The sequence below is a fragment of the Bos javanicus genome, chromosome 22, assembly GCF_032452875.1.
Source record: "Bos javanicus breed banteng chromosome 22, ARS-OSU_banteng_1.0, whole genome shotgun sequence".
Classification (NCBI taxonomy): domain Eukaryota; kingdom Metazoa; phylum Chordata; class Mammalia; order Artiodactyla; family Bovidae; genus Bos; species Bos javanicus.
In genome coordinates this window covers 17,965,177-17,990,440 of record NC_083889.1, presented here as the reverse complement: position 1 = coordinate 17,990,440, position 25,264 = coordinate 17,965,177, and the positions used below count along the sequence as shown (strand labels likewise).

The following is a 25,264-nucleotide window of genomic DNA, read 5'->3' as shown; positions in this document are numbered from 1 at the left end:
CTAGATGCTGCGTGGGACAACAAAGAGCAAAGATTCCACGTGGAATTACAACTAGGACCCAGCACAGTCAAATAAATATTTTTTTAAATGGCTGAGTCACTCTGCTGTACACCTGAAACTATCACAACATTGTTAATCAGCTGTCAGTTCAGTTCAGTCGCTCAGTCATGTCTGACTCTTTGCGACCCCATGAACGGCAGCAGGCCAGGCCTCCCTATCCATCACCAACTGTCGGAGTCTACCCAAACCCACATCCATTGAGTCGGTGATGCCATCCAACCATCTCATCCTCTGTCATCCCCTTCTCCTCCTGCCCTAAATCCTTCCCAGCATCAGGGTCTTCTCAAATGAGTCTGCTCTCCGTATCAGGTGGCCAAAGTATTGGAGTTTCAGCTTCAATATCAGTCCTTCCAATGAACACCCAGGACTGATCTCCTTTAGGATGGACTCGTTGGATCTCCTTGTAGTCCAAGGGACTCTCAAGAGTCGTCTCCAACACCACAGTTCAAAAGCATCAATTCTTCAGCACTCAGCTTTCTTTATAGTCCAACTCTCACATCCATACATGACCACAGGAAAAACCATAGCCTCGACTAGACGGACCTTTGTTGGCAAAGTAATGTCTCTGCTTTTGAATATGCTATCTAGGTTGGTCATAACTTTCCTTCCAAGAAGTAAGCGTCTTTTAATTTCATGGCTGCAGTCACCATCTGCAGTGATTTTGGAGTCCCCAAAAATAAAGTCTGACACTGTTTCCCCATCTATTTGCCATGAAGTGATGGGACTGGATGCCATGATCTTCATTTTCTGAATGTTGAGCTTTAAGTCAACTTTTTCACTCTCCACTTTCACTTTCATCAAGAGGCTTTTGAGTTCCTCTTCACTTTCTGCCATAAGGGTGGTGTCATCTGCATATCTGAGGTTATTGACATTTCTCCCGGCAATCTTGATTCCAGCTTGTGTTTCTTCCAGTCCGGCATTTCTCATGATGTACTCTGCATCTAAGTTAAATAAGCAGGGTGACAATATACAGCCTTGACGTACTCCTTTTCCTATTTGGAACCAGTCTGTTGTTCCATGTCCAGTTCTAATTGTTGCTTCCTGACCTGCATACAGATTTCTCAAGAGGCAGGTCAGGTGGTCTGGTATTTCCATCTCCTTCAGAATTTTCCACAGTTTATTGTGAATCACATAGTCAGCTGTACTCCAATATAAAATAAAAAGTTTTCAAAAAATTTAAAAACAGATTTTATTCTAAATAGTTGTCATTAGATCACGAGGGTTACTTACAATTAGACAACCACCAGTGTTAAGTGTGTGTTGGAGGTCGGGGGCTGAAATGCTTTTTACATCTATGCTAGGGATCGAGATGCTACACTGCAGAGTACTTAAACATGATGAAATTTAGCTTGACATATGGGGAACAGTCCAAGAAATGGTTGCTGGTGCTTTAGTTGTTGTTTTGTAGTTTCTATTCCTACCATCTTTGGAGTTTGATATATGTGGGTCCAATTTAAGACTCTGCAACCTGCTACATGACCTTGGCGAAATTATATAACATCCCTGGGACTCAGTTTGCTCTTCGGTCAAAGGTTGACAAGACCACCACCTCAGGAAAGTGTTGTGAGGATGCTGTGGAATGGCTCAGGGACAGAGTCTGGCAGAGTCTTGTTGATGGGAGCTCAAAAAGGGCACTTGGGTTCCATTATCCTGAGCACCTCCCTTGAAGCTGAGCAGCTCCTCCTTGGGTAGGCCATGGTAAACCCTCCACTGCACCACCTCCAAGTCCAGCCCTCACCCAAAGATCAAAATCATTCTCAGGCTAGGAACTTGGAACTGCAAGTTTGTCTCTTCATCGCATTCAACAGCCATTCTCTGGAGTGAGTCATACCAACACCTCCCTCCCAGTGGGCCCGGCAGAATACAAGTATTTTGCTACCGAGTGGTTACAAATTCCATCCGGGTCAGCGAATTACAGGGATTTCATCTTAGGAAGAGGGCCCAGCTCCGCAAACTGCTCCGGGTTCCCCAGCATCTCCCAAAAAGAACCTCATCTCCAAAAACTCAAGGCTAGAGTCACGTGAATGCAGAGTTCCAAAGAATAGCAAGAAGAGATAAGAAAGCCTTCTTCAGCGATCAATGCAAAGAAATAGAGGAAAACAACAGAATGGGAATGACTAGAGATCTCTTCAAGAAAATTAGAGATACCAAGGGAACATTTCATGCAAAGATGAACTCAATAAAGGACAGAAATGGTATGGACCTAACAGAAGCAGAAGATATTAAGAAGAGATGGCAAGAATACACAGAAGAACTGTACAAAAAAGATCTTCACGACACAGATAATCACGATGGTGTGATCACTGACCTAGAGCCAGACATCCTGGAATGGGAAGTCAAGTGGGCCTTAGGAAGCATCACTACGAACAAAGCTAGTGGAGGTGATGGAATTCCAGTTGAGCTATTTCAAATCCTGAAAGAAGATGCTGTGAAAGTGCTGCACTCAATATGCCAGCAAATTTGGAAAACTCAGCAGTGGCCACAGGACTGGAAAAGGTCAGTTTTCATTCCAATCCCAAAGAAAGGCAATGCCAAAGAATGCTCGAACTACCGCACAATTGCACTCATCTCACACACTAGTAAAGTAATGCTCAAAATTCTCCAAGCCAGGCTTCAGCAATATGTGAACTGTGAACTTCCTGATGTTCAAGCTGGTTTTAGAAAAGGCAGAGGAACCAGAGATCAAATTGCCAACATCCGCTGGATCATGGAAAAAGCAAGAGAGTTCCAGAAAAATACCTATTTCAGCTTTATTGACTATGCCAAAGCCTTTGACTGTGTGGATCACAACAAACTGTGGAAAATTCTGAAAGAGATGGGAATACCAGACCACCTGACCTGCCTCTTGAGAAATCTGTATGCAGGTCAGGAAGCAACAATTAGAACTGGACATGGAACAACAGACTGGTTCCAAATAGGAAAAGGAGTACGTCAAGGCTGTATATTGTCACCCTGCTTATTTAACTTAGATGCAGAGTACATCATGAGAAATGCCGGACTGGAAGAAACACAAGCTGGAATCAAGATTGCCGGGAGAAATGTCAATAACCTCAGTTATGCAGATGACACCACCCTTATGGCAGAAAGTGAAGAGGAACTCAAAAGCCTCTTGATGAAAGTGAAAGTGGAGAGTGAAAAAGTTGGCTTAAAGCTCAACATTCAGAAAACGAAGATCATGGCATCCAGTCCCATCACTTCATGGGAAATAGATGGGGAAACAGTGTATCAGTGTCAGACTTTATTTTGGGGGGCTCCAAAATCACTGCAGATGGTGACTGCAGCCATGAAATTAAAAGACGCTTACTTCTTGGAAGGAAAGTTATGACCAACCTAGATAGCATATTCAAAAGCAGAGACATTACTTTGCCAACAAATGTCCGTCTAGTCAAGGCTATGGTTTTTCCTGTGGTCATGTATGGATGTGAGAGTTGGACTGTGAAGAAGGCTGAGCACCAAAGAATTGATGCTTTTGAACTGTGGTGTTGGAGAAGACTCTTGAGAGTCCCTTGGACTACAAGGAGGTCCAACCAGTCCATTCTGAAGATCAGCCCTGGGATTTCTTTGGAAGGAATGATGCTAAAGCTGAAACTCCAGTACTTTGGACACCTCATGCGAAGAGTTGACTCATTGGAAAAGACTCTGATGCTGGGAGGGATTGGGGGCAGGAGAAGAAGGGGACGACAGAGGATGAGATGGCTGGATGGCATCACTGACTCAATGGATGTGAGTCTGAATGAACTCCGGGAGTTGGTGATGGACAGGGAGGCCTGGCATGCTGCGATTCATGGGGTCGCAAAGAGTCGGACACGACTGAGCGAATGAACTAAACTGAACTGAGAGTCACGTGAGCTGGGCAGGCATGGGAACAAGGCCCCTTTGGAAAGGCAGTGCAGGCCGCAGCCCCGCATCCACGCCTCACGGCCGCCGTCTCCACACACCAGGTACCGGAGGCACAGGGGAGTGACGGACCGCGCGAGTCACTGTCACCCGCCAAAGGAGTCCTGCACGCTCAGTCTTCTCCTCAAGACTCAAGAGCGGCCGGGAGACGTTCCCGCGAGAGGGTCGCCAGCTTCCTGTCCTGCTTTCCCAGCTCCTCTCTCTAGGTTTCCCATCCTAATGAACTGCCAAGCCTCGGCGCCTTTTAACTCACTCACACGCCAAGAGCCAAAAACACGACGTGAGAAATCGCAGGGCAACGCACATCTCCACAACCAGGGGAGGAGTCCTCCCTAAAGCCCACTTTTGCTCCCGGACGCGTCAGGGTCCTGACTGGAAACACTCGAAGGAGTAACTGAAGAGAGTTTAACGAAAGGGCAACCAACGAATGAGGAAACAGCAGCGGCCTGAACCCACTCGGGAGGGGAGGAGAGATCACTCCCGGGCTAGCGACCGCGGGATTCCGGGACACCGCCCCCCCACCCCCGGCCTGAAGGGGCCGAGGGAGACAGCGGCCCTCGGGCTGACAGGACCTGTGGCGACAGGTGGAGGAAAACGACCATCCAACACCCTGGCGCACCGGGAGGAAGCCAGGAGATTAAAGACACCCACCTCAGGTCTCAGCCACTGCCTCCCAGGCCCAGAGCAGGAGGGGTCACCGGGAACATCCAGAACCATCTCTGACGGCCGGGAGTCCTGTGCCTCCGCCATCGTCCGGGCTGAGCCCTCTCTCCAAAGCCAGGCCTCTCCCGAGGGACCCCACTTGGGTGTGGATCCCAACTAGCTCTGAAGCTTGAGCAGCTCACGTTACACAGCAGAGCTTCACTTTCTCATCTGCAGATAGGATTAACAACACCTGCTACCTGGGGGTGGTCTTAAGGCTTATCCACGTGAAATGCAGACGGCACAGAGCAAATCCCGCGCACCTGTTCTCATCTTTCCCCGCTATTCCGACATATGCGCGCATGCACGTGCGCAGAAGTGCACATGCCTGCAGAGAAAGGCACGTGTGCTCAGAGAAAGCCACGTGCGCACCTGGAATCGCATGCACGCGTCCAGAAACGCACGTGGGTGCGAACACACACACACACACGCACACGCACACGCACACGCACACACCGAGGATAGCAGTAAATAGTACACCTACAGAAATTAAATGTGGATATGGTTCAGTCCTCCAGGACGGTAACTAGACACTTGTCCATGGTAAAGGCTGCTTCCCAAAGGACTCACCCAACTCCTGTAACTTAATGCTCCAAGAAGCGCTAAGAACTGAGGGGAGCAGAAGTATTTCTTTTTGAAAAGGGATACCAAACATCTTCACCCCCAAGAAATGGCAGAGAAGTAAATCTTTTAAACAGATCCAAGGATGAGGATGACAGAATGTAGTTTGTCAATACACTGCATGATAAATTACCACAAGCTTAGCAACTTAGAACAATCCTTATTTATCATCCTGCCACGTGGTTGTTGGCAGAATTCACTTCCTTACAGATATCGAACTCGTGGCAGCTCACTTTTTGAAAGCTAGTGGGTCAGAGGTAGAGATTTCCTGACTGCTGGCTCTGCCTGCGAAGGGCTCACCTGATTAGGTCAGGCCCACCCAGGAGACTCTCCCTATTAGAGACCTTAATTCCACCTGTAAAATCGCTTCACTTTGGCCACAAGACTCGGCAGAATCACAGGAGCAGAATCCCACAATCTTTGCCACATTCTGTTGGTTAGAAGGAAGTTACAAGCACCACCCACATTCATGGGGAGGGGACTATACATGGGCCAGGTAACCTGGCAGTAATTTAGAATTCTGCCCAGTACAGACATATATAAATGAATGTAAGGATATGCTTTGTAAGGTAAGAGGAATAAAGATGTTTAACCTCATTTTTGCAGGGACTCAGAGACTCTTAAATATATTACCCAAATCATAAGCTCGCCTCTGTGACGAAGCTGAAACACACAGTGAGATTTTCATATTCCTCCACTTTTCAAACTGGCAAAGAAGGGAAGTCTCTGTTGCACCATTAAGTGGGACACATAGCTGATGTTCAGAGCTTATTGATCACTTGATCCCAGTAAATGATAAATGAGTTGCAAGTGGCCTTGTGCACGATGGCAGCCACATGGCTTTTAGCAGAGCTAGAATCAAATGCAGGGCTCTGGACTCCTGACTCAGTGCTCCTTCACAATGGACAGATCTCATTGTGCCCTTCACTGTCCCTGTCAAAGACAGGCTTGAAGGCAAGAGAATTGCTGGGTCCAGGAATCATGTTTTCTTCTCATCCAAATGATTTGACCTCATAGGCAAAGCCTTTCTTGATCTAGGAGTCCATCCAAAAATCTGGAGAAAATTAGTTATTCTAAAATTAAAGTTACTATAAGAATGGCAGGAAAGAAATAAAAAAATTCAAGTTGTGAACAATCCACATATATATTGTACAAATGATGGGCCAAGCTGATACAATTAAAAGGTATTATGTGGTTCATGGTATGTTTATATCAATTAATACATATTAAAATATACTATGTGGTTCAGGGATTATTGATATCTACCTACTCTTAAGTGTTGGTTGTTTTTAATGAAAACAGTATGCTGAGAACAATCATAACCAAATAGAAGCCGTCACTCATGTATGTATATTAAAACAACTACAACTAAGCCGCGCTTGCAACACAGTAAAAACATCATCTTCCTGAGCCATGATGATTGTGGACTTTCTAAATTGGCATGAAACAAAGAGATCTGGGTTCAGGGTTTTGCTTGGCCTCATTTCTAGCTCTATGATCTTGAGGAAAGCACTCTCCCCTCCCAGCTCACTGCTTGAAACACACGTAGGATAGCAGACACTCAGCTGTGGGTCCCCCGCCCCTCGGCCTTGTTAGTTACCAACTGGATTTCTCTTAGAACCTCCTGGGTGTCCTTCTTGTGAGTTAACTAGTAAATCAGGTACTCGCACGCCCCTGCTTAAAACTCTGTGTAATACTCTGTCATATATGGTAGCCAGAGTCCACACAGAGCTTTTTTTTTTTTTTTCCTTTTTAACAGTTACTTTTATTTTTTTTTAATTTATTTATTTTAATTGGAGGCTAACTACTTTACAATATTGTAGTGGTTTTTGCCATACATTGACATGAATCAGCCATGGGTGTACATGTGTTTCCCATCTTGAACCCCCCTCCCCACACAGAGCTATTAAGCATCTGCTGTGTGACTGACCTCAGCTGAGATGTCCTGTAAGTATAAAACACACACCAGGTTTCAAAGATGTAGCATGAAAAAAAGAATGGAAAACATCTCAATAATATTTTATAGGGGCTTCCCTGATAGCTCAGTTGGTAAAGAATCCACCTGCAATGCAGGAGATTTGATTTCTGGGCTGGGAAGATCCTTTGGAGAAGGGATAGGCTACCCACTCCAGTATTCTAGGGCTTCCCTTGTAGCTCAGCTGGTAAAGAATCCACCTGCAATGTGGGTAGACCTGGGTTAGATCTTTGGGTTGGGAAGATCCCCTGGAGAAGGGAATGTTTTATAGCATGCACAGATGGATATAATACCACTTCAGATATACTGGGTTAAATAAAATATAAACAGATTACCTTTCTGTAAATGTTTTTAATGTGACTATTAGAAACTTTTAAATAGCATATGTGGCTCACGTTATATCTCAGAGGGAAAGCACTGATCTACAGTTTCTCACTGTCCTCAGAAAAGAATTTAAACTCCTTAGCAGTATCCAAGGTGATTTGGTCCCCCCCGGGTTTCCTCACAAATTCTCCTCGTCCCTCATTATTCTCCAACTGCAGTGGCCCTATGATCCCTCAGACACATCAAGCCCATGCCCACCTTAGGGTCTTTTCATGCATGACATCATCCTTCTGGAATGCTCCTTCCATGGTGCTCTACTCATTGCAATGCTGACTCAAACTCCCTGTTTCTATTTCATCTCACACATCACCTCAGCCAGGCCTTTCTGGACCACCTGATCTCAAGGAGTCACACATTCAGTGACTCACTCCTCATTTCCTCCAAGGCCCTCACCGCCATTCTTAGCTACCTCATATGATGATCTGTCTGTTCCGTGTCAGCCTCCCCCCAGGGGAACAGCAGCTGTGTGAGGGAAGGACGCTTTCTGGTCTCACTCAGTCAGTGTCGCATCTTCAGCTCAGGGCTCCACCAGTTATAGTTCTCAGCTCAGTGTTTGCTGAATGCATGAATGAACAGGGAAAAGAGCAAGAAACTCAGAGACAAAAATTCCACTTAGGACAAACCCAGTGACGTGGAGGATGACACCACCATCTCGCTCTGATTGCTGACTCTTATCCTGTAATCAATCCTCTACAGTCACTATAGGAGGCAGTGTAATAACTAAAAGGACACAGTCTGGAGCTAAAAGCCCTGAGTTTGAATTTCAACTCTGCTACTTGCTGGAGTGGGACCCTGCATGAAGCCCTTGACTGTCCTAAATCTCTATTTTCTCCCACAGGTATAATTAGAATTATTAAGAAATAATTAGAATCATATCATGGTTGTCTTGAAGATCAAGTAAGATGACAGTTGTCAGTCTAAGAGTTCCAGTGATATTTATCAGACCAAGACATTCTTGAAGGGGAAGCATTCTTTTATTTACGTGGGTGTCCTAAGCACCTAGAACAAGGACTGGTTTAAGGCAGACGCCCCAAAACTACTTGATGGATGAATAAAGTTTCTAAAAATCCCCAGCATCACAAAGCAATGACCTTGGGGAAATCAGATCTTTCCATTGTTCCAACCTGGAAAAGATACCCTATTTTCAGATACCCCATTTTCCTCCAAACAGAAGCAAAAGGATCCTAGCCATGGAGTGAGGCTTAAGATGTAATGGGTCGGCTCCGGCCATATCAGCCTGAAGGTGCCCGATCTCGTCTGATCTCGGAAGATGTAATGGGTCCTATTTCCTCCATCTTCCAGAAGACTCCCAATTATAAGAGTCTGTCCAGGTGTCCAGACAAAACTGACTATAGATCCCCTGAAACCTTTGGCTTGAGAGTAGGATTTAAAAAGTCAGAGTCAGCCTCTTCAGCTGGGGACAGAACAAGTTCCAGAGGAGCAGGGAGCAGCTTTCTGCCCATGACAGGTTCTTTACTAGGAAAAAGGAAAAAAAGACAAGGCCAGAGGGCTTCACAGATAAAGAATCCACCTGTCAATGCAGGAGACATAAGAGATAGGAGTTTGATTCCTGAGTCGGGAAGATCCCCTGGTAGAAGGCATGGCAATCCACTCCAGTATTCTTGCCTGGAGAATCCCATGGACAAAGGAACCTGGTGGGCTTTGGTCTATAGGGTTGCAAAGAATCAGACACGACTGAAGCAACTTAGCAGGTACAAAAGACAAGGCCATCCAAGCAGTAGCTTTTGATTCTTACATTCTCAGAAACAGCCACAATATCTGCCTCCTTGATTGAAACTGGGGCCAAGGATAAAAATAAGGAGAGGGGAAGAGGGTCTTATTTGGATTCGTTTTTAAAGCTCATAAAAGTCAAATTTTTCCATGAAATGATAATTTTTCAAGATGGGGCAAGGAGTGTGGCTGGGAAGAGAGTGGGAAATGACTTCACTGGGCAGGCTTCTGCCTAGTTCGCAAAGGATAAAGCTTGCCTTTGTTGTTCTCCTGGCTTCTGTTCCCCGTAGCTCTGAAGTATAAAGGCTTCTGGCAGAACATCCCAGTTTCAACACCATTGTTCCTAGGATTTGCCACTGAAAGGGCTATTCACATGGAAACCTCTCCCAGGCCAGGCTTCCGTTGGCTACCATTTACTTACACCCTGGCTTAATCATGCAGCCCACCTAGGAAGTTTGGACAAACCAGACCAGGGATGGCCCTTCGCCATCTCTCCTAGTCCCACCTTGCCAACTGACTGCTGATTAAAAGCCAGAAGCCAACCTCCATTCATTCCACTGACATGTTCTGAGCATTGCTCGTGTGCTAGGTGTCAGAGCTACAGGTAGGGGCAAGTGAGACAAACATTGACCATAGCAGAAATCCATGAAAGAAGAAAAAGATCATTCTTCATGTTGTAAAAGAGGAGTAATAAATAGAAAGCCCTTTCCAGAATGTGAAAAAGGAGCCACAATTAGGGATCATGGGATCCCAAAATCAGATTTGGGATCACTGAAGATGATGATGTGTTAAGATCCAATTAGAGGGCTTCCCTATTGGCTCAGTGGTAAAGAATTCGCCTGCCAATGCAGAAGATACAAGTTCCATCCCTGATTCGGGAAGATCCTACATGCCAATGAGCAACTAAGCCCATGAGCCACAACTATTGATAGAGCCTGTGCTCTGGAGTCTGGGAGCTGCAACTACAGAATTTCAAGTGCCTTAGAGTCCATACTCCCCAACAAGAGAAGCCACCACAGAGACCAGCCCCCGCTCACCACAACTAGAGAAAAACCCATGCAGCAGTGAAGACCCAGCACAGCCAAAAGAGAAAAAAAAGCAAAAGAAAAGAACCAGTGGAAGGTGTCTTTAAGGAAAGCACCTCCAAGAAGAGAAAAAGCCCTACGTAGTGACCTGCAGCTCCCCATTCCCTTCACATCAGGCCACACCATGCCTGTGAAGCCACTCTGCAGTCTCCTTGCTGCTGCTGCTGCTAAGTCGCTTCAGTCATGTCCGACTCTGTACGACCCCAGAGACGGCAGCCCACCAGGCTCCCCTGTCCCTGGGATTCTCCAGGCAAGAACACTGGAGTGGGTTGCCATTTCCTTCTCCAGTGCATGAAAGTGAAAAGTGAAAGTGAAGTCACTCAGTCGTGTCCGACTCCTAGCGACCCCATGGACTGCAGCCTACCAGGCTCCTCCATCCATGGGATTTTCCAGGCAGTCTCCTTACAACCCAGGTTTTAGTCCACTTGAGCCCTGGTTTCCAGCAAAGGGTGACAGGAAGAAAACTTCATGACAAACAGTATTCTGTCTGTGAAAAAAGGTGAAAAGGGACTGTGTTTAATCCTCTGTCTAGGCTAGGATAATGGCTCTAGGAACCCAGGTCTGTGGAACTGGCTTAATATCTGTGGGTTTATAGGCAGACAGCGTGGCACAGTGAGTCCTGGTAGATTTTGACTTATAGGACTTGTGAGATGTTGCAAGAGACTTCATCCCAAGGATATGAGAAAACTTGTTTGTCCAGACCTGCATGACCCAATTAATCTGCAAAAAAAAAATTAATTTCTTAGTTTATGGCTCATTATCCTGAGCACCTTCTACCCAGGTGAAATCTCAGCCTCCCTCTCCCTGGTTAAAGCCTCATTGAGAAGTCCAGCTTTGAAGCACTGACCCTCTCTGATCATATTCCCTCATCTCTTAAATGGGAGTGATCATCATCAACATCATCATGTTATAATAACACTTGTGATAATTATGAGATTGTCATGAGAAAATAGGACTCCAGGAGTGAAGATGTATATGTTGGCATTTATAAAATCAGGACAGTGTTCTCTCCCTCCCTGAATCGGGACGATTTACACGAAAGCAAGTTATAAAAGGCAGATGAATATTTTACAAACATTAATTTTAAAGAAATCATGATTCCTTAAAAAACTGGAAATAGAACTGCCTTATGATCCAGCAATCCCACTGCTGGGCATACACACTGAGGAAACCAGAAGGGAAAGAGACACGTGTACCCCAATGTTCATCACAGCACTGTTTATAATAGCCAGGACATGGAAGCAACCTAGATGCCCATCAGCAGATGAATGGATAAAGAAAGCAGTGGTACATATACACAATGGAGTATTACTCAGCCATTAAAAAGAATACATTTGAATCAGTTCTAATGAGATGGATGAAACTGGAACCTATTATACAGAGTGAAGTAAGCCAGAAAGAAAAACACCAATACAGTATACTAACGCATATATATGGAATTTAGAAAGATGGTAACAATAACCCTGTGTACGAGACAGCAAAAGAGACACTGATGTATAGATCAGTCTTACGGACTCTGTGGGAGAGGGAGAGGGTGGGGAGATTTGGGAGAATAGCATTGAAACATGTATAATATCATGTATGAAACGAGTCGCCAGTCCAGGTTCGATGCACGATACTGGATGCTTGGGGCTGGTGTACTGGGACTACCCAGAGGGAGGGTATGGGGAGGGAGGAGGGAGGAGGGTTCAGGAAGGGGAACACAGGTATACCTCTGGCGGATTCATTTCGATATTTGGCAAAACTAATACAATATTGTAAAGTTTAAAAATAAAATAAAATTTAAAAAAATAAAGAAATCACGACTCACTGGAATCTCACCTCCTCTCCGGTGATAGGCAAACTTGCCCAGGTTTGGGAAAAGCTAACCAGCTGAGTCAAGCTGCCGCCTACACCACCTGCCCACCCCCGCTCCCCTCACACCCTCCAGACGACAAGGCAGAAAGGGTGGGCAGGAGAACACAGCTCAGCATTTATTTTTGGACCCAGTTCACTAAAAATACCCCAAGCCTCCCTGTTTGATCACTCTCCCTTTTGACCTGAATGGATCGCAGGGCCCCGGCGGCCCGCCCCACCCTCAACCCGTTGTCCTTTAAAGGAGAAGGGCGTGGGGGAAGGATTCCTGCCGCTCAGGGACAGATGTGCGCCACCCGGACAGGCAGGGGCCGCGGCCTCACTGACGTCAGGGAAGCGCTCAATCAGCCGCAGCCTCCCGGCCGGGCCCGAACACCCGAAGGGTTGGGGGGGTACCCGCGAGCTGGGATTGGCTGGCCAAGTGCAAGCGCCCGCGCCGATTGGCTGGCGAGGTTTTAGAGGGAGTCCCGCTCTCCAATTAAAGGGCCCCGCCGCACCCGGCTGCTCACAGAGCTCTCCCTGGGCCAGCGATCTTAGCCATTCAAGCACAGCTGTCCCCACTGCACGCCCTCGCGCCTAAGCCTGAGCAGCCAGGCGCTGTCTGTCCGAAGAGGATGGCAAAGGTGGCCAAGGACCTCAACCCGAGAGTTCAGAAGGTGAGCTGAGATCTGTCTGTACTTGGGCAGATCCTTATTTTCCCATTTCCCTCTCCTGTTTGAAGAGGCTTTCGTAGATGAATGGAGAAAAAAGTTCACTAAATTCCAAGACTTTATAGAAAATAGAATCGTTGGGAATACAGGTTTGAGCTAACAGGCACATACCCCAAATGCTACTCTTAAAAGCCTTTGTGTAAAGTATTTGCAACAGATCTTGGTTCTTTGATGATGCTAATTAAAATTTAAATAAGGTAAAACTTTTTTCTTAAATGTTAACTCTGTGCTTTTGGAGGAGTGGGCAAGGAACCCTACCCTCCTCCTCCAGTGATTGAGGTGAAGGTGGGAAGGGGTGATACTTACTCACAAGGAATCTACCCCTGTGCTCTCATCCCAACATTTTCTGTTTTTCACACACACATACAAAGAAACCAGTTTCTTTAGTTGGTGTTGGCAGTGGCGACAGTTCCAGCACACGGGAACTAATTTCTGTCCCCAGGGTCTTCACTTTTCCCTTTCAAGAAGGGCTGGCTGGGAGCCCAGAAGGTCATGGGTGAATGACTGCCCGAGGGGCCTGCAGCTGTGCCCTTAGCTCCAATCCCTGATGGTTACTTACCTGCAAACCGTGGGGGGCGGGGGCGTGGAGGGGGGAGGTTGTCACAGGCTAGGGGCTAAGAGGACCTGTGAACTGGAAGGAAGCCCAGAGACAGCCTAGACCAGTGAAGAAACTGAGTCTCAGGGTCACAGAGAGTTGGTTCAGGGAGGCAGCGGAGCCTATGGGAAAGCCTTAGGCATGGAAACCCCAGTTGTGCCACTTTCTAGCTGTGCAACTTTCTAGCTGCACCACAATGACCAACCACGTCCATCACCTTTCTGAGCCTCAGTTCCCTTGTCTCCCATAGAGGGATGTTAGGCCCCGCCTCCCTCACAGCAGCAATAATAGCTATGGTACCCCGTAGTGTTCTCTCCCAAAGTAGTTATTTTTAAACTTAAACTCTGATTTCAGGGAAAATCAGAGTTTTGGTCTTTCAAGGCAAAGTCCCCTGTAAACATTTGCTATTACCTGGGCAAGGCGGGATAGAATGAGAGGGGGAAAGAAAAAGAAAAACTATGTCAGAATCAAAATGCAAGTCAGCCACTTAGAGGTGCAGGATTTACGTATCTAATTTACGACTGTACCCCTGCAAGGCTGACCTGCCCCAGACTCCCACACAGAGTCCATCAGACCTTCTGAATGTGTACACCAGGGCAGACTTCATCCAGAGAGCATCTCTCTGGAATGTTCCTGCCCCCCACCCCCACCCCCGCTTCACAGTTGCCAGACTGTTTGCAGAATCCAGTCATCTCTCCTTCTCTGGAATTCTCACAACATGTTAGACCTTGGTAAGCTACCTGTCCTGTTAATTTCTACCTACTAATGAGTCAGGCACACACTGCTCTTACTTTTCTGCCCATCTTTCTAAATCCCTTGAGGGACAAACCTTTCTTGCTCATCTCTGTTCCGACGCAGGCTGCCACGCACAGCATGACTCAATAAACTATGAGTGAACCAGCTAAGACCATAGTGTTCGCAGACAGTACAGTCTGTGTGTTACTGTTTTCTAACTTGTGGCAGCTCCAACATATTTGTGTGTCTGAACTGCCTCCCCAGATTCAGCCAAAGTAAAAGAGTTCAGAGCGAAAGGGGCAGTGTCTCATTGTCCAGTGGCACATCAGATGATTCAGGGTGGTTTTATTACAAGCTGATGGACAGTTAATGTGTGAAGGGAGACAGGAGACACGGAACCTCTCTCCTCAGCACAGCCCGGGTCCCCACTCGGAGGAAGCCTTGTTTTTATTTTCCTTTGCATGGGAGAGTATGATTATCCGGATTAGAGGTGGAACACAGTCTCCTACTTGTCACCCTCTAGTGCCAACTTCCTTGCCCTGCAAAGGGTTTATTTTCCATTTAGATCCAATTACAGGCTTAGTGAAAGAATGTGGTGGGTATAGATGAAAGGGCGGATATTTTTTACCCCTTGGGACTGTGACAATCAGGAGGAGGATCACCACATGGGTGATGAACCCAGGTCCTCCACTCAGAAAGCCGAGGGAAGGGAAGGGAATGGGGGGAAATCTCTCCTTGCTGAGGTGTGTATCGGCGGTTAAATGCTGGGTTGTATCAACAGCGCGCTGCAGAGCTTTTATGGCATATTTACTTTTTAAATCTGCAACAGTGGTGGATTTGCTAACATTTGGCTTCAGGAGGCATAATCACACATAGGCATTTTGAAGCAATTTCATAGACTCTTAGAGCTGCAAGGGACCGATTTACAAAATGAGAAATGGTTTCAAATGGCCTCCATGAGGACTCCGCTGCCCTGCACCCAAAGGGAGGGGGGCCACAGGGAATCCCAAGAGCTGGGAAGCCAGAAACAGTCTTTGAGAGAGAGAACATTAAAATCTCCAAGTTGGGGCAGCCTTTGAGATCATCTCCCCAATTCCAGGCAGACAGGGGGACTGGCCATGGGTCCCATCCTTAGTTCATGGCAGGGTATAGAAACAGTCCCTTCCCTCCTCCTATCTGCACTGAGCCAAATGCTCCCATTGGCTACTCTTGAGCCCTGGTTTGTTTTTCGACTGGGAAAAAAGTTTCCTAGCATGGAGATCTTGTTCCCTGAGAATCAGGAACTAGCCAACATTCCCTGGTAACAAAAAGCCTGGAAGATCAAATGCCATTTCTCTTGGTGGAATCAACCACCACTGTGGGTGTGTTCTTCTCTGGTTTATTAAGTCATCAGTATTCTTGTAACCAGCCTGGGGTTCAAATCCCAGCTCCACCACCTACTAGCTATGTGCCCCTGTGCAAGCTGATTAACTTCTGAGTCTGTGCCCTCATCTGAAAACTGAGGAGACACTAAAAGCATCTCTCTCCCAGTTCAGTTCAGTTTCTCAGTCGTGTCCAACTCTTTGCGACCCCATGAATCACAGCACGCCAGGCCTCCCTGTCCATCACCAATTCCCGGAGTTCACTCAAACTCAGGTCCATCGAGTCGGTGATGCCATCCAGCCATCTCATCCTCTGTCTTCCCCTTTTCCTCCTGCCCCCAATCCCTCCCAGCATCAGAGTCTTTTCCAATGAGTCAACTCTTCGCATGAGGTGGCCAAAGTACTTAACTTTCCTTCCAAGGGGCCCATAATCATTAAATGAGCTGACGTATACAAAGGGCTCAGCCCCTGAGTGCAAGTAGACTTGGCCGTTATTATTGTCGGTGGTGGTGGTTGTATATTTCAGTGAGCGTGTGATTGCTGAATGGAGTCTTTTGGTGAATGAGGACACACTTTTCTTCTTCAGATGACTGGCCCATCTGAAGAGCAACTGATTTTCACTCAACTGAACGAAAGCCAGCGGCCTTGATAACCTAGAACAAGGACTGATGACCTTGTCTTCATTCTAGCCTAACACATACAAAATCTGCTTACACAACAGAGATCATCAGTCAGTGAGCATTTCACTCTGGGGTCCTGGAATAGTTAGGCCTAGAAGGAGACATGGAGCTCTTCTCACTTTATAGATATAGGAACCGAGACCCAGAGTAGTCAGGTCCTTTCTCTGAGACTGCTAAGAAGGTGGGCCGGGGCCCAGTAGGCTCTGCAAGAATACAGGCTCTTGGCTGCCAAAGAACCATTTGCAGGAATTTAGAAAGGACTAGAACAAAGAGATCTGAGAGCATGTTCACTGCTGCCTGTGTGCCTGCCAGTGGACCGGCTCCAGAGGGTTCTATTTCTCACCCCTCAGCACAATGTCCGAGGAGCATGAAAGGATGGTTCATCCAAGTGCATTGCCAGGGTCAGCTGGGCGTCTCCCTCCACCCCTTCTCCACATCACGTCCCTCTTGGCTTTCCTGTCCTCCAGCTACGCCCTCCCCCCTGTACTCAGCCCTTCCTGCTTTCACCTCCAGTTCCTGCCGTGTGCAAAACTGCTGGCACGCCGCCTGGGTGAGCCGATCCAATGTCAACACGGCTCCTCGAGAATTGTCCTTGGCTCCCTCCATCTTAGAAATATATTAAGCTGTCATTTAAAGACTTTAATAGCCAAATCATTGGAGACATGCCCATAGGTGTATAAGCAACTTGGCCCAAAGAGAACCATATTAAAAAAGAAAGAAAGAAATTATCCAAGTCCTTAAAGCTCTCCCCAGACAGATGGCTGAAGCCATTACTTGTACACTGAGGATGTTTGTCATGTCGCACAGACGTATTCGAATATGTGGGGTTAGGGTTGACAATTGATTTGCACCAATACATCTGCCCCCTGAGGTGGTTGGGGGCAGGGAAAGGTATCTCGCAGGTCAGCTCTAGGCTTTATTCTAGCCATCTCAGCTCCAAGACCTTCTCCTGGCCCAGAGCTGACCAACAGTTCTACAAGCAGGACATGGAGTGACTTTGGCATTCCCCTCTGAAGATCCCACAGTTTGATCTCCTCTCCATGTTAACTGGCCAGAGGTGATGAGGGAGAAAAAGAATGAGCTGGATTCAGCAAAGGCTGGGGACCGGGAGGAGGGGCAAATGTGCAGACTCACATGAGCATCTTCCTTTCCCTCCGCTGCCCTGGCCACTTCCAGGGAGGGTTAGATCAGGAGCAGAGAAGTCAGGGAATAGTACCTCTTGTAACCCACCCTCTAGGGTCAGCTGGGCTCCAACAGAGAGATGCCATTTGCCTTTGCAAGGGAGAATCTTTCTTTTCAACTTCCACATTCAAAATAGTGTGTTTATAATAAAGTGGAAATCGGTCCTGAAAGCACAGACCTTGGCAGTCCTTATCTCCCCCATGTTCATCCAACACCACTGAAATATGTATGATAAGCAGAGTTTTCTGGCAAAGGGCCAAGCTGTCACAGTAACTGCAAGCATTTACTGGTGACTTTGGACAGGTCGCTTTTCCTCAGAAGGGGCTGACTTTGAATGACAGCTGGAAACTTCATTCCTCCTGCCGTCCACTGACCTTTTCTGGACCCCAGACTGTCTCCTAAATAACACATGATTATGGGAAAACAGGACACAAACGCCATTCCATTGAGAGCAGAACTGGGGAAGAGCTTTTTGAGACCTCCACAAGGAAGAGACAGCTGCTGCTCTCTACGTGCCTTCATTTGGAAATAGTCCCCTCTTCCCCTTCATTTGCTGATTAGGAAGATTTGGCTGGCAGCTGCTGCTGTGATCTCACCAGGTGCAGGGCCACCAACCACTTCCACTGGAGACCCTCAAGGTCGTACCATTTCCTTCATTTCCCATGCAACTTTCAGTCCTGAACCCATTCTTGGAGCTCTGTTGTTCAGTCCCTAAGTCATGTCCGATTCCTTGTGACCCCATGAACTGCAGCACGCCAGGCTTCCCTGTCCTTCACTATCTCCCTGAGTTTGCTCAAACTCATGTCCATTGAGTCAGTGATGCCATCCAACCATCTCATCCTCTGTTGCCCCCTTCTCCTCTTGCCCTCAGTTTTTCCCAGCATTAGTGTCTTTTCCAGTGAGTCAACTCTTCTCATCAGGTAGCCAAAGTATTGGAGCTTCAGCATCAGTCCTTCCAATGAATATTCAGGGTTTATTTCTTTTAGAATTGACTAGTTTGACCTCATTGTTGTCCAAGGGACTCTCAACATCTTCTCCAGCACCACAGTTCAAAAGTGTCAATTCTTTGGCGCTCAGCCTTTTATATAATCCAACTCTCACATCCATACATGACTACTGAAAAAAAACATAGCTTTGACTATACGGACCTTTGCCGGCAAAGTGATGTCTCTGCTTTTTAATACACTGTCTAGGTTTGTCATAGCTATTCTTCCAAGAAGGAAGCATCTTTAAATCTCAGAGCTTAGAGTATATCAATGGCCCAGATCTGCAGAAGCTCCAGAACTGCCTTCTATAAAGCTTTTCAAGAAACAGCGAAATAAGAAGTCTGGTCTCCTGTGTGGACCTAGACTGTTTTAGTGGCCTAAACTCGTTTTTGGTATTTAGGCCTAAATATTTGATGTGGAATTTCAGTTGGGCTTTCACAAAGGCAGAAATACTAGTACAATCACAAAGCTTTGGAAAAGCCCTAAATCAAGCCTTTGTTCACTGTCTGCTCTTCCATATGAGAAGTGCTTACCTGTGTTCTCAGGTTGTGCTGGTCTTACTTTCATGATCCATTTGGACTCTGGTGCCCCCGAGGATCTGCACAAAGATTCATCTGTTCTCTGCTAGGATGGACAAGTTTGGGGAAAGGCAAGGGAAAGGAAAAAAGAGAGACATCTTTTGAGTACACTCAGGACGCCTGATGTTTTCTCTCGCTTGTTTCATTTAGTCTTTAGGACTACATTGCAAACATAATGATGTCCTTTTTACACATGAGTAAATGAAGACTGAGGGTTTCAATGACTCACCTAAGATCTTATAATGACAGATTAAGAACTCACACCCATTTTTCTCGGACTCTAAAACTGAAGCCCTTTCCACTGCAGGAAGACACCAGAAGGCTTTTGTCAGAAGCAGAAGTCTGGTGGAGAAGGACTAGGATTACTACCTCAGGCTTCACACACAGATAAAGGTCAGCCCACTGCTGACGGTGATTCAGGGATGGCCCGGCATTTGCCAAAGGTTATCAGGCCTCTGTACCTCTCTGATGTTTCTTGGCCACAACCAGGTATATGCTGTCATCCACACCAAGTCAAAGCCATTTCCCAGGTAGAAAAGAAAGACTTCCTAGATCTGTTCCTTTGGTTTTCTAGAAGTCTGCTAGAACTGTCTAGAGAGGAGGCTGGTAGAGAGACAATCTAAGGGATCATATAATAGTATCCAAAAATTACTGAAGAAGCAAGGACACTGGACAAAAAAAAAAAAAAAAAATCCTAGAGATCCAAGCTCCAGAGCTTCCAGGAAATTCTATCCTGGGGATAAGCTTGGCCTCTGGAATGCGTATTCTCTACATGCCTGGTCAGCCTGACTCACGGTCTACCCAATAACACAGGAATCAGGACCAAGCAAAACACAGCCCGAGCCCCCACCAGGACATGCTTTAAAAGGAAATAAGATTGCTGAGGGAGAAGAAACCAAAGGCTCTATTTGGCAAGTCACTCTTTTTGTAGGACAAAGTTGGCGCCAGGGTCCAGCCCGTGGCAGTTGTTTTAAATCCATATGATATGTGTATGTATTGATTTTTTTTCCCCTCCTCCTATTTTAAAATATGGGTTCCTTTGTAAAATAAATCTTTGGAGAAAATGTGAAGGAATCATTAGATAAAAGAGCTGAGAAGAATCTACTGATCTGCTTGGTCAGTCCCTTCAGGTGGCAGAGGGGACATGGGGGCAAAATGTTATATCCAAAATTTGCATGTGACGTAGCAGAGAGGCACTGGCTCACAGCATCTTGAAAGAATGAAGAAAAGGGTATCTTCTCTGTTTCATCACTTCCATGCCCAGGGTCCCCTGACTTCATGTCACCCTCATACCCTCAAAGCTCAGAAGGTCAGGTGAACATTTTGGCTGTGAATGTAGCTTTGGCCACACAGTTTAAAGGCCATTTTGAGAAGCAGTTAAACATGCAACCTTTGCAAGCATGGAGATCTAGATGTGATGTGTAGTTCTGCCTTTTCATGGGTCTGCAACCCAGTTGCTTACTCCTCTCTGGACCTCTAGTTCCTCATCTGAGGAAGAGAGTTAATAATAGTTCTATATTTAAGCAATAGTCTAATGAGAAAGCATGTAAAGCACCTGGATGCATAGTATGTTCTCGAAATAACATTTCCTCCTGCTGCTATTCGTATCCTCTTCTCATCAGCCCCAGCACAGAAATCCTATAGGAAGTTAAGTGCTGGAACGTGGAAGACCAAGTTCATCTTACTGACATCACCGGTGGCTTCTGAGATATCAGATTGCAGGACCTTCTCTTTGTAGCTAAACTTAGACCTGGCCATAAATAGACCTGGGTCACAGCATCTGCAAAAATCAGGACAATGGCAACAATGTGCCTTGGGTGTCCGGTTGCTACACTTCTAAAAAGTAGTCCTCTTCACGGAGACCATTCGTTGGTCCCAGCTAGGTGATTTTACCCAGGCACTTAGACACGCCAAGCCTCGGATGTCTTGCTTTTTAAAACAGCTTAATAGTCACCATTTCTTGATTTAGCAGATATTTATTTAATACCTATTATATGCCAGGCACTCTGCTGAGCGCTCAGTACAAGACAATGAAAAAGAAAGTTCTAGTCCCTGCCTTGCAGACTTGAGTCCAGTGGACTGTGTTTCACATGAAAGTATGAGAAGAGGGAAGATCTCTGGAAAAGGGCATGGTAACCCCCTCCAGTATTCTTGCCTGGAGAATCCCCATGGACTGAGGAGCCTGGTGGGCTGCAGGCCATGGGCTCACAAAGAATCAGACACGACTGAAGCAACTTGGCACACATGGGAGGGAAGAGCCAAATAATGTCAGGTTCTATTACTCTGTGTTTTCCTTGACCTCCTCCATCTCAAAGACACAGAGACACACAGACACACCACTCTTTTTCTCCTCTTTTACTGTCTGCGCTCAGATTTGAGCGTTGCACACATCTGAGCCACTCCCAACCCCAGTTATCTCTACAGTATCACAGTGATGTACGTATGACAATTCTGCTCCCGGTTGTTGCATTTTAACAGGGCATTGAGTGAAGAGAAGTCTGGGAAAGGCGATGACCAGTGAACAGTGGCCTCTTCAGCCCCACTGCAGACACAAGGTGGTAGACCAGTTGTCTGTGTACAGCCCATGTCCTCCAAGGCAGCTCAGCACCCCAGGCTCTGTCCTTTCGGATGCTGGTGTCAGAGGCACCAAAGGGCAGGAACACAGGGTGAGAGCTCTTGGCTGACTAATGCCCCATAAGAAACCTGCCTTAGGAAGGTAGCAGCTATTTGGGTGGTGTGACTAAGAGGCATTTCCACGTACTGATTCACGGCTGACCACCAAGGTGACTGACCCAGCTAGTCCTCTGGCTAGAAGAGTTGGAGGGGAATGGAGCCCAGCCCTGCCCTCATCCTGGAGGACAGCCACCCACCTGCCGAGGGATACCTGTGCTCCCCACCCCCACTTTGGCCCTGTGGTCACCAGTGTCCTTGTTAAGGGGTCTGGCTCTGATGGGGGGAGGGGTCAGCATTTGAGGCTTATTTTAGAGAAAGTGTGGGAGGGAGATTTTGTTTTTACTCTTGTTAGTATCAACAGACAGAGGAGAGGGGTTTTTTAAAACAGGGATCTGTGGATAGAATTGATATTATCAAGGAACAGAAATGAAGAAAAATAGTGCATCCTTATATACCTAACCTCTAACCAAAATGAAACGTTTCTTTTTTTTCATTATAAATGAAAACAAAAGCCCTGGCAGTGTAGCATCCTCTGTGCCTTTTTTTTTTTTTTAAAGCAAATAAACCTATTGAATGTGACATTTAAGTTAGAAAAAGATAACTGGCTATAGGCCCTGTGTCCTTCATACTGACTGAAATCTGATATTTTCATATCCTATTACAGCCAAGAGAGATGCCAGGCATACTGCTCATACTCATCCTTGTTCTGAAATAACAGTAATTAAATCCATGACTGGTGTTGTTAATTAATTTAACAAAGGCATGTTATGTTACTAAATTACAGATTAGCTTTTACATATTGATATTATTTCAGTAATATTCATTTTCTTTGTAATCCTACATATTTTCATTTGTGCTTTTAGAACATGGTTCTGAGAAGGGACACTTTCATATCAGACAAAAGGACACAAACAGATTAAGACTTCAGTCAAAAAAAAGCTCTAACAATACATACACACACACAAATATTTGCATACATGCATATGTATACACACACGCACATGTGGGTTGAGTTCTGAGGCTCTGGGATGGAGTAGACACACTGAGTTCAAATCCCAGCTCTGTTACCTGCTTCCTATCTGGGGAATCCCATTACCTCTGAGCCTCAGTTTTTTCATCTATAGAATGGGCCTAAAAGTTGTCCTCATGACAATAACCTATAAAGTTCCTAACACAGCATTTGACGGCTCCTGAGTGTGTGTTTTTGAACTATGGTGTTGGAGAAGACTACTGAGAGTCCCTTGGACTGCAAGGAGATCCAACCAGTCCGTTCTGAAGGAGATCAGCTCTGGGATTTCTTTGGAAAGAATGATGCTAAAGCTGAAACTCCAGTACTTTGGCCACCTCATGCGAAGAGTTGACTCATTGGAAAAGACTCTGATGCTGGGAGGGATTGGGGGCAGGAGGAGAAGGGGACGACAGAGGATGAGATGGCTGGATGGTATCACTGACTCGATGGACGTGAGTCTGAGTGAACTCCGGGAGTTGGTGATGGACAGGGAGGCCTGGCGTGCTGCGATTCATGAGGTCGCAAAGAGTCGGACACGACTGAGCAACTGAACTGAACTGAGTGTGTGTTACACATGAGTTATCATCACTATTGAAAGACCCAATGAAAGTAAAATGTGCAAACATTATTCTGGTGAAACTCATCACCTCCCTCTGATTTGGCCAACTTTAGGAATTCATTCTGTGCAAACACATATTCCATGTAATTATTATAAGCCAGGGGCTGAGCTGGGAAGCAGAGAAGTAAAAAGGAAAGAAGTCCCAGAAGCTGATAGTTCGAGAGATGGAACAGCCAGCCCGGCCACCAGAGAATCAAAGCCTTGATCAGAGGTTCAAATGAGGGAGTGAGGGAGATCAGAGAGGAAGTACTTAACCCGACCTGGGGAGGTCAGGGAACGCTCACCAAGGAGGCGACATCTGAGCTGAATGTTGAAAGACAAGGATGAATGAATATTATGCTTGGGTCACAGGCCAGTGTTATGAGTTCCAAGTCTTGACACACATGTTCTCAGTTTTAGTTGACTTCTAACTTGAGAAATATCATCCATCTTCAACTACAGAGATACACACCTACATATCCATCCATCCATTAGGCACGTCTTGTAACTTTCTCATCTGAGAACTTGTCCCTCTCGCCTCTCAACCAACACCCTTGGGATGATAGGATAGCACAGCCTGCCAAGCTGGCATGCTTGAGACTCCCAAGCTCAGCAGAGAAGTTACAGCAAGCTCACCCCCACTCAGTTTGAATTTTTACAGGAAGATGTAGATTTGTGATTGAAGGGAAAAAAAAATAATAACTGAGGATATGCAACATATATGGAAAGAAAGAAACAGAGAGAGAGAAACACACACTCACACACACACACACACTCACACACCCTCTGTGAAATCCAGCATGCTCTGCCTGTGAGCAGAATGTGAAAACACAATTGTGAGGACCACAGGATGGCGTGTGCACCCCAAGGTTTATCCACCTTCCAATTCTGAAGTCATTCAGCTAGTAATTAGAGGAAAAGAAATTCCACAGAGAATTCCTTGGTAAACTGTGAGAAGGAAAATCAGGAAACCTGAGTAAGAATGATCCCTTGCATGAGAACAATTCCTTCAGGTTTCTGACTTGGTCTGAGACTGTGGGGCCCCTTCCTGCCATGATTCTGAGCAGGTGACGCAGCACAGTGAAAACCACATGGTTTGTATATCGAAATGCCACTGGAATAATTGTTGGCAGTTGATTTGTGTCAGTTGCAGATGGTATGTTAAACAGGTTGGGGTCGGAAGAAGACAAATGATTCCCTGCCAATTATCTGGAAAATGAAATTATGGGGACCGTCCCTGGGTTTGCAAGGATCTGACAAAGAGGTGAGGTTTGATGGAAAAGCTGGGTTTCCTCAAGTCTGCCCTCTTTCACAGCCCATAGGCGCAAACAGCCCACTGGGAGAACACACTCTGACCAAGATTCACACTAATCAGAAGGGCTGTTGCCACCTGCCCGGTACCTCCCTTGAACCCTACTAGGTCTCCCAGCAGGTAGGAAGTCACCCGAGAAACAGACGCTCTGACCTCAATCTTGACCAGTTTGTAGGACTTGGACAGTGAACCAGATATGAGAAAAAAGTGGCCACTGCATGCCTGAACTAAGGAAACAGAACCAATGGGCGAGAGGGAGGTGAGGTTCAGAGAGAGAGATTTTAGCTCGAAATAAGAAAGAGCTGTCTAATAATTAAAGGAATTAAAAAAAAAAAAAAAACTTGATCTTTTGACAAGGTCTCAGTGCTTATAAGTGGTTCTCACAGCATCTGGCCACGTGTTCCATCTCCCATTTAAGGTTGTGGGTGGGGTACTTGGACAAAATCATTTTTAAGTCTTTTTGAATCTGAAATGCTAAGACACCCTGAGTTCTAATCCTAGCTCTTCTACCAACGAGCTCTTTCCTGGCCATTTAA

At 46.2% G+C, this 25,264-nt stretch overlaps 1 protein-coding gene across 1 annotated transcript in view; it reads left to right on the top strand.

The window, feature by feature from the left end:
* The first annotated feature begins 12,807 nt into the window (after positions 1–12,807).
* The window catches only part of LMCD1 (LIM and cysteine rich domains 1), a 57,035-nt gene continuing 44,578 nt past the window's right edge, over positions 12,808–25,264 (top strand). Inside the window, exon 1 of the mRNA XM_061396346.1 lies at positions 12,808–12,965. Within this exon, the coding sequence (XP_061252330.1) occupies positions 12,924–12,965 (42 nt within the window). The 5' untranslated portion in view covers positions 12,808–12,923. The remainder of the gene's footprint in view (positions 12,966–25,264) is intronic.